The sequence below is a fragment of the Sardina pilchardus genome, chromosome 15 (genome assembly GCF_963854185.1).
Source record: "Sardina pilchardus chromosome 15, fSarPil1.1, whole genome shotgun sequence".
Taxonomy (NCBI): Eukaryota; Metazoa; Chordata; class Actinopteri; order Clupeiformes; family Clupeidae; genus Sardina; species Sardina pilchardus.
This window is the reverse complement of record NC_085008.1, coordinates 15693516-15703877: the sequence shown is the minus strand read 5'-3', so window position 1 is coordinate 15703877 and position 10362 is coordinate 15693516. Positions and strand designations below refer to the sequence as shown.

General features: G+C 45.4%; 1 protein-coding gene across 1 annotated transcript; it reads left to right on the top strand.

Moving 5' to 3' along the window:
* The first annotated feature begins 2352 nt into the window (after window positions 1-2352).
* Window positions 2353-5041, top strand: dmrt2b (doublesex and mab-3 related transcription factor 2b). Its single transcript, XM_062555980.1, has 3 exons — window positions 2353-3042; window positions 3476-3572; window positions 4017-5041. Exons 1-3 carry the CDS (start codon window positions 2677-2679, stop codon window positions 4733-4735), a joined length of 1182 nt encoding a protein of 393 aa, XP_062411964.1. The 5' UTR covers window positions 2353-2676; the 3' UTR covers window positions 4736-5041.
* The last annotated feature ends 5321 nt before the right edge of the window (window positions 5042-10362 follow it).

Here is a 10362-nt window from a genome sequence, read left to right as displayed (position 1 = left end):
TATTCTCACAGTGGAAGTACGTAACCTGAATGGAAAATGACGGGTTCAAGTATGCTATACAATATTAAACCTCTTGAAATGGAGTCTATTTAAAAATGCATTTCCGTTAATCTTCACTTCCTCTAAGCTTTAGGGGCCTTACTTATTTTAAAACAACTTACACATGCTATGTTTTAATACTTCCCTAACTATATTGTGTACAAATAACACAAAGGATCTTATAGCAAGGCCAAAAGTGGCTTTATCATACATTTTCATGTCCATACCCTGTAGTTATCCCAGTGATCCCAGAGGCCCAACAATCACTGAATCACCATAAAGAATACGCAGCCAAAGTCAAGCTTAACCTACATCGATTAAACACAGACCCATTTAAATGACCATGCATTTATGTCTGCATAAAAGCATGAATTAATTTGTGCTAAGCTGTTTTGGGGAGAGATGTCAATAACAGGAGTCAACCTGCAGACTGCTGAGTCAGATACTTTTGGCTTGGCCCAGTCAGATCCTTATGTACTGTAGGCAACCAAAGAAGACCAGCAGGCACAGCTGTTCTTGTTAATATCCATTGCAATTGGAACTCCGTCTAAGTACGACAAGGTCATGAGTTCAGTTTCCTGTCTAAACCTACTACAGAATCTCTCAATAAATGTCCTCAACACAAATGCAAAGTAAGCCATATATTTAGCTGATATACGGTGCATATAAAGTCTACTAAATAACATTTTAGTTTTACACATAAGGATGCCTGTCAAAGTGGCATCTGGAGTGTGATGGCTTTGAACGCCCACATGGAGGCACTAAAGACTCCCTTTAAAAGGCCCGATTACCTTGTCTTGCCAAACCTGTAGTATGGCAATTGCCATCTCTTTTGTCATTTCTTTGCCTGACAAAATATTGACAAAACAGTTATACTATCTGTATATGTTACATGGTTCACACTGACATTAAACCTCAAATTAGCTGAATTAAATTAGATATATTTGAACGTTTTGAATGAAATGGTTCAAGAAATTCTACTTTAAATTAAATGTCGCTCCAATTTTGTTGGTAATACTCTAATCATTACTTAATTACTTCATGTCAAGGCCAAATGGTGTAGTTTATTTATTCCAATTATTCTGTCCACAGGTTCATCTGAGGTGACACATGGTGGTGCTGTTGTGGGCTGTGTGTCTGTCTCACAAAGAAAACACTTGTAAAAGCCTGCATCCATAACACCTGTTTACACTCATACAATATACAAGGTCAAACTGAAAGTAGGACATCATTTTATTGATTTCATTCTGCAACATTTCAAGAAGAATCCGTGAAATACAATTAATGCAATTAACTGAGGCTATAGTTTTACCTTTTTAGGTTAGGTTTTATTTTTAATTGCATGATTTTCTTCTTCGATTATGTAAAATTATATCATACATATGAACTCTAAGCAGTTGGGCAGCTTTGTGACTGCAAGTAAATCAAATGTGTGCTTCATCCATAATTCATTTTCTGATTAATTTGATCAGGGTTTCAATTAAATAGATCGACATTTAAAACATGATTACAGAGCACTTTTGTGACAGTTCAAGTCATAAGCTTTAAAGGTCCATACACATGTATTTCAATTCTGTGAAATTGAGGACAAAGTAAACCATACAAATGTATTTAACAATGCAGTTAAAGCCCTTGTAATTCAGCTATGGATTGTGATGAATGTCTTGGTACATCAAACTAGTAAATAATATGCTGTTAAAAAAACAGTGGTACAAGTAGAACTAGTACTTTTTGGTGTAGTGGCAATGTACGTATGTACTCATGCCACTGACAGAATGTAAACTGAGAAATTATAAGTCACAGCCTAAGGTGTAGCATTTGTGTGTTAAAACACAGGCCCATGAGAATTTATGGCATGGCTATTTTCAGAGACTGCAGCATTCTACTGAATGAATGGCTAGAGGTGGAAGCGGTTTGAAATTGATTGCCAATATAATTTCACAGTGTGCAACAAGCAAAGTCTAAATGAAAAGCCTGTGGCAAATTCAGTCAGCCTTTAAACTACGATACCTAATATAATTCAGTCAGAAACGTTTTGTCTGTTGAATATCGTCATGTAAAAACGATACGTAAATATAAAACACCTCATTCAGATTAATTGGCAAAGTGTCTTAAACAAGACAGAGGGGTTAAGTTTTCATTTTCCATACTGCGATTTCCTTGTCAGTGCAATTGTAGAAGTGGGACGGTTTTTCCGTGATTGAACGTCAAACCGTGTGACATCACGTCAATGTTGACTTTCTGTCTTGGGAAGACATCCATAAATGCAGTGCTTGTGCTTTGTCCTTAAAACGTCGAGGTGGGTCGGGCAGGTGCCGCTGCGCACCCTGTGGGAACATATCCTTACACACTTTGGGTCGTTTGCCAGACGCATAGTGGCGTGAGACTCCTTTCCTGGAAACAACCCGATTGGACTTCAGAGAGCAGCTGAAGGGGTTATAATTTCAAAAGTCTATCACTTCATATTTTCCAAAGAGAGTTTGCCCAGCTCGCGCACGGGCGCTTTTGTATTTTAGCCTGTGCGTAAAAACTGAGGATGAGAGGGCGACTCGTGCACTTCGGTTGCAGCTTTCATTTGTTGACGACTTAAGAGTTCGGACCATCTTCGCATTACAGCGTGGAAGGTGTTTCACATAGATGTCCACTCAACTGGAAAGAGGCCTTCAGCTAGATGAGACAAAACTTGACTCACTCAAATCCGAATGTGAAGGAGAAATTGACGTGGAGAGCCTTGACGGGTGTGTGCCCGTGGCGCGTCACGGAGGTGGCGGGAAGGGAGCCGAGGTGACGGAGGAACAGCAACAGCAGCAGCAGCCCACGCGCAGGCTGACCCGCAGCCCTAAGTGCGCTCGCTGCCGAAACCACGGAGTTGTGTCATGCCTGAAAGGTCACAAGCGCTTCTGTCGCTGGCGTGACTGTCAGTGCGCAAACTGTCTCCTCGTTGTAGAGAGACAACGAGTGATGGCCGCACAGGTCGCCCTGAGGAGACAGCAAGCAACGGAGGTGGGTTCACTGCGCATTCAACATCGGAGGACAACTGGTAGCAAACCTAAGAATGCACTTGCTCAGTTTGAGAAGTAGCATAGTCTGTTGTTTATTGACTGTTGTAAGATGATTAGAATATTTGCAGGGCATTTAGAAAACAGCAGTCCTTATGTATCTGAAGATACGCATTTTTAATTACAAATCTGTAAATCGTTTTATATTTTACCAGCTGACGTAAAGCAAGGTACTATTACTTTTGTTTAACATGATAATGTGGTCCGTGTATAAAAGTATGTGGACCAACAGTCAATTTACATAGAATCCGATAATTTGTTTTTCGCAGAGCAGCAGCACATTTACTGAGATGTAGCAACATACATCTTATCCTGTAAAAATGCATATTCACACATATTTTAATTTCCTGTGTTTTGTTTCTTTCATTTCCTGATAGGGCAAGAAAGGCCACAGGACGACCCCATCGCTTAGACGCAAAGCCTGCCAGCGCTATGCACGAGCACCCAGCCTTCTAGTCAAAAGTATTCTTGAGGGTAAGTGCTAATTAACACGTATCTCATTAACACATCGCGGCCTCCTAGGCAGCGGGGAGAGAGACCGGATTAGTTCAGTGATTACTGTACGTGTCTGAATCCTCAGAGGGAAAGGGGATCTGTTTGTGTTTATTTAAAGTAATTAAATTTATGCAAATGGAGGTACCGAATTACACTGGAATTTTGACAACAAAATAGACAGTACAGAGGGTTTCATATAACTTTCCCCATGTGTATATTGAATTGTCATGCCATCATACTGTCAAGGCTCCAAGTTGTCTTTTACATCTTGTTAATAAGTAGGACAATCTGTAGTCCATGAGATATCTCATTTGAAATGATATTCAAAGACATTTTAATCAAATGTTTTTTGATACATTTTCAGTGTGTGTTTCTTCAGTTGCATGTAGAATCACAGGAGCTTAATTATTTTTAATGCCACAGGCAGCAAACCTCCACTAGTCGAAGAGGACCCCTGGCTGAAACGGATCCACTACCCCTCCATCAGCGCACGGATGCGAAAGCGCCGCGCTTTTGCCGACAAGGAGCTGGAGAGCGTCATGCTGGAGCGCGAGCTGCGGCAGAAGGAGATGCAGGAGATGTCCGGACTGGTGCTCCTCCACCCGCCGCTCTCCCCGGTCTTCACTGACCCGCCGCTGACCGAGCCTGGGCTGCCTGCCTACATGCCCATGTACAGAGGTAACCCGCTTCTGTTTGACTGCAGCCTCCTCTGCCAGGCCACCGACGAGCGGCTCAAACCTCGGCCCATGGAGGTCAGTTACAAAGACAACCTGCCCAAAGGGTCGCTGGCAGTGGAGCCCCCGGGCCCTGGCAGGGATAGAGCGCTGGACAGGTGGGGGGCTTTGGAGGACTCGAGGGCCCTCCTCCACGAGCCCCTGTTTCTGCCCATGCTCCACACCCAGCTCAGACCTTACACGGACTCCGCTGGCCTCATGGACCCACAGAGGACTTTGATTAAAAGTGTTATCGTTGACCAGTCTAGGTTAACACACGGCATGGCAGCCAACCTGGTCCATGAGCCCAGACCGGTCAGTCAGCAGGAGCTTAACAAACACTGTAGATCGCCATCACACACAAGCTCAGTTAAAAACACTGGAGTTCGGCCCTTGCCCTTTTCTGTGGAGTCTCTATTGATGAGGTGAATAGCTCATACAGAAAGGTCATCCATGTCTTACTGTATACTACATTAGGACTGGCCGTGGGCTGCATTTAGGAATCTATTGGAAATGCAACCATTTTGTATCATCCATGCAAAGTGCATTATCTAATATCAAATAGGGCAACATTATGAAAAGTGTACTTGAAAATGTATGGTGTCAAAAATAAAAATATAACTAACAGATCAAATTCCAGAAATTTGACACTATTTCCTATTACTAACATATTTACATTTTATACTGCTTTGTATTATAGTACTTTTTGAAAAATATAAATATTTTGTGTGACTACATGCATTGTTACCTTTTGTATTTGGTATCAAGACACCTTCTGTAAACTTGAGTTTAAAAGGGCCACAACTTTGCTTTGAAATATTGTTACTTTTTGCCTCAAAATATTAAGAACTGCATATAAACTGGAATATTTCCAATCTTTCTTACTCAGAGTTTTTGATCAACTAGTTTTCAGATCTTCTCAAAACGTTCTCCTGACAAACTTCACTTTGCCGTCCGAGCCTTTTCTCCTGTTATTTTAAAACAAGCCACTATGACACTCCACCAACATACTGACAAGTAATGATGTCTCACAAAACTAATAAGAAGCACAAGTCTACTTTACATGTATGGTCCTGTTATGACAAGTTTGAAGTGATAGAACTTATGCCCAGAACCTTTGTGTGTTTAAAGAGGTGAATCACAAACACTCCAGGTTCCTGTTCAGTCCTCTTAGAGCAAATGATGTCCAAATAAATTCTGTGGTGTTCTGGGACTCCTTTGAGTTCCAAAGAAAACCAATAATGAAAGAGCCTTTTAGATGGTCTATATTCGGCTGATGAGAGGGACACAGGCGAATACAGAGAAACCCTGTCAAGTGCAGAGATGTTTAACTTCCTCTACTAACCCTCTTGATTTATAAGGTGTGCCACAGATAAGCATTATGGGTAATATATACCAGACTGACAGACAAGCAAAATGGTAGCTAATTCGTATTTACAAACCATAATATTCACATATAATCCTGGACACTGGAGCCAGCAGCATTACAAAAATAGGATGAACGTACTAGTACCAGTACAGTTTTACTCAGCATTGGCCGTACTACAGGTATGCTATTCAATCCTTAAAGGGATAATCCGGAGTGAAATGCACTTTAGATCAATTTTTCGGACTATTGGGAGTACATACGTTGAGTTGACACCAAAATCATGTCATTCGGATGTATTTTGAGAAAGTTCGAGTTCACCGTTTTTAGCCAAAACTCGTTAGCCTGTAAGTGACCGGGGCAGGTCCTTTCGCCACTACAAAACGCTATTTTTATACCTCTTCTACTGTTCCAAACAACACTACACTTACGTGGTAGTGAGTAGAGGGTCCCTAAAGCCAAACCGAAGTATCCCCACGTCTTTATGTGGTCGGATAGAGAGTCCAGAATGAATTTAATCGAGTCAGTACCTTTCCGGAAATGTTAGTAAAGTGTTGTGGAAGCGTTGCGCAGCTGCCGCAGCGACATCTCCGGGAGGTACTGACTCGATTAAATTCATTCTGGACTCTCTATCCGACCACATAAAGACGTGGGGATACTTCGGTTTGGCTTTAGGGACCCTCTACTCACTACCACGTAAGTGTAGTGTTGTTTGGAACAGTAGAAGAGGTATACAAATAGCGTTTTGTAGTGGCGAAAGGACCTGCCCCGGTCACTTACAGGCTAACGAGTTTTGGCTAAAAACGGTGAACTCGAACTTTCTCAAAATACATCCGAATGACATGATTTTGGTGTCAACTCAACGTATGTACTCCCAATAGTCCGAAAAATTGATCTAAAGTGCATTTCACTCCGGATTATCCCTTTAAGCACACGTGAAGAGCCAACCTTTCCACAATGGGCTACAAAAGCCAGGGCCATCTGATAATGTTGCCTTGGCAACATTGTTCTTTATCCCACAGTGGGGTTCCACTCTGGAGCCTTAACAGGTTTGTTTGACCCGTTGGCGATGTCTATCTCGCCTCTCCTCTTTTTTTAAATCCAGCTCTCCATTGTGATCTCTCCCCGATATGGCAGCCAGATAGTTTTGACAACTCCGGACCGTGTGGCGTCAACATGGAGCGATAGCAGCCCTGGCTCGGGCCCTGCCTCCACTGATCTCTGTGCCGTTTATCTCTGGGTATCTGAGCTGGAAACATAGGGGCCTTTATACAGAGCCTCACAATGGGGGAGCCGCAATCCCGTTAAAGACAGGGGGGCGTACAGATGATGTGTCAATGATGTCTGTTTGCATACTTTCCATTAAGAGGGATCTGAGAATATTAAGCCGTCGCAGGACACACTGTCATCACTGTTTCCTTTCATCAAGACAAACAGACAAGCATCTGTCACCAGGGGGAAGATCATTCTTTCCCCTGGCCTAAAAAGAGGATAATACATGGATGGAAATTAATTTCCCTTCCTCAAAGCAAAGGAAGGGCTTCATTCATCTTCCTCCCCATGCCGCGTTTCACTGGGCCACCCTCTGAAGTGTGTCTCGGAGGTTTAATGGATTCTGACCTCTCTCCAAATGCTTCGTTTCTCATTAGGATTGTGTTGGACAGAAGATTAGCCATATTGTTCCATCCTTTTGTGGCGGCCTGAATCGCCCTCCCGTTGGCATTTTATTAACATTCTCCTTTGTGGGGCTTTGGGCGGCTGTGGGTGGGTGGGTGGGTCGAAGAGGGAGGTTTATTGAGCCAACGCCAGTTAGCTGACGGAGCATTTAGCAATTTAAAGCGCTTAAAACACATAAGTCCGTTTTGCAGCAAGTCCACAAACACGACTTCAAGCCGCTCTCTTTTGTCAGGGCTTAGCTTTTAGCCTCCTTGCCTTTCCTCATTTCCATTTCAGACATATTCATTACACACGGGCATGTTTGCTCACCCTGGCCCGCACCAAACACACACGCACACACACACACACACACACATACAGTACATGCTGCCATTGGCCCACGGAACTGGAAGAGAGAGGTGTTGTTTCAAGTCACTGAGAGAGAGAGAGAGGAAGAGGGAGAGAGACCCTCCCGAAACTCTTCCACCGAGAGGTTTATTTATCCTAACAGACGGCACCTAGCGTGAAGCCACCCCCGACATGTTTGTGTAATCGAGATATCCAGCGTCTCCGCTCTCCCCTGACGGAGTGAGTATCAGCAACGTTTAGGATCAGGGCTCAAAAGTGGGAATGGTGGGGGGGGGGCACGGAGGAAAGGGGGGGGGTGGCCTTTGATGCCGCTGCCAGCGCTCGGCGGCTGCAGAATTTCACCAGGCAGCCCACCCCCATCCCCCATCCCCCGACCCCCACAACTCCTCCACCCGCCCGCTCCTCCTCCTGCCGGCACTTGGCGCTTGGCAGGCACGCCCCAGAAACGCGGGCTCTAGGGTTACACGGCCCCGAGCCCTGAGCCCCTCTCTCCTGAGCCGGGGTGTCTCTTTCAGTGTGGGTGGGCCGCCCGCCTGGCCCGCCGCCGCACCGCCACTTCGGCCTCACCTGCTGTGCCCAGTAAAACAGACCCTCACGGACCGTGTGTGTGTGTGTGTGTGTGTGTGTGTGTGTGTGTGTGTGTGTGTGTGTGTGTGTGTCACAAGACTCCGAGTAAACACCAGGCAGCACTCCTCCGCCACAGAGACAGTGGGGGAGCGGAGTGGTCGTGACATCTGTATGCAGCCAGGTCCGCTGGTTTTGTACGAAGGCCCACCTCTGCTGGTGTGAATGTCTCTATGAATTCTAAACAGCATTAGGCTGACGGGGCAACATTTGAGATTTTATTTTAGCTTTTTTTTTTTCGAGCCGGGCTACTCTTCAAGGTTGTGCACTACCAAAGCAGCCTGCCCTGGACCCGTTTCTTTAAAATAGTTCAAGTTCTGCCATATTCGTCACATAAGATGCCCTCCTACATAGAGAACACACACATCGCATGACGGGTTAAGGCCAGCATTTGGGTACATTATAGGAGCTATTTTGTTGTTAAATTGTCATTAACTTTCATATTAATCTGAGAGAGAGAGAAAAAAAATAGTTTTGATGCTCTGTCAGAAATATTCTGCCAAAGGACAGCTGAATTCAGCTCCTTTACCCAAGAGTCCAAAAAACTGTCGATTTAATTTTCAATCCGGTGTCCCCGCACGCACAGAAGCCAAAAAACAGAGAGAAGTGGGCTTTGTAAGCAAAGCGGGCCGCCGTGGAATTGAAATTTCACAGCTTTAAAAACATTAATGAAACAGGCCGGATAGGGTTCCCCCGCTCTCCCTCTCTCTCCCTCTCCATACCTCTCTCTCTCTCTCCCTCTCTCCATCCCTCTCTCTCCACATCCCCTCAGTGCAGTGGAGTTTTTCCACACAAATCCGCCTGATTACAGGCCTGCCCTGGCCAGCGCTCTCCGGCAGCAGCAGCAGCAGCAGCAGCAGGGCCCAACAGCCGAGCGCTGGAGCTGGAGTTGGAGCTGCCCGCGGCTGCAGCTGCGCCGCTATACGGTTACAATCCCCACCACCGCAGCCCAGGAACGCCAACCACAGCCTTTTCCTGGCTTTGTACAGCCTCACAGGTGATGGAGAGAGAGAGAGAAAGAAAGAAAGAAAGAATGAAAGAAGAGAGAGAGAGAGAGAGAGAAGGTTGTTTATTCCCGAGTCATGATACCTTGGCTATCCAGACATTTATCCCTCAGAGACCGTTTGTAGTTTGTTGGGTTCGTTATTGCTCACCAGCCAATTACAAGCTTGTATGAGACAATTACAGGTCGCTTGTATGAGCGGGCGGTTTCTTACAAGTCTTCTCTCGTGCTCTTGCCCTGTTTATGGCTTCATGTCAGATACCTGAGGGAGGGTCAGTTACATCCAAGCCCCTTGTTTCCTGCTTCACTTGAAATCCCAGCTTAACCTTCTATGACCTCTATCTCCTGCAGGGGACTGCTCCCAGAGGCTGTGTCAGGAATTTAATGGAAACGGGGGGTATCCGCAATACTCGGATGAAAATAGCCTGAGCTCTCCCTTCCCTTACCATGTGAAACCATTAGCACGGTATTTACTCAGGGCAGGTCTGATTCTCCTCTGTGGGTAACCTTAACCAGCGAACCTCTCACACTCCCTGCTCCATTATGGAAACTCAGGCTGGGCCTGGCATTGCCCCGTGGTTCTCATCCTGTAAAGGGGAGAGAGAGAGCGAGAGAGCAAGAGAGCGAGAAAGGGAAAGGGGGAGAGAGAGAGAGAGAGAGAGAGAGAGAGAGAGAAATAACAACAGTGTGCAAATGTATTGGCACCTTCTTAAGCATGATTGATTGTGCCATGGCTCTTTGCTCATAAAGGGGGGAAAAGTGGGGTTATTGACACATAAAACTGGGGTTTCTGATGGCCAGGAGAGTGAGAGAGAGCTAGAAAGTGAGTGAGTGAGAGAGAGAGAGAGAGATGGAGGGACAAGTGAAGTGGAAGTAGAGGAGGGTGGGTGGAGGGGGCCGTGGGATCAGCAGAGGAATAACAGCTGGCAGGCCAAAAGCAACGGGCCCGGTGAGTAGAGGGGAGCGGAGGGGAGCAGGGCCCTGGCAGCCTGACGGAGGGAGAGAGGGAGAGGAGAGGAGAGCAGAGCAGAGATGGCG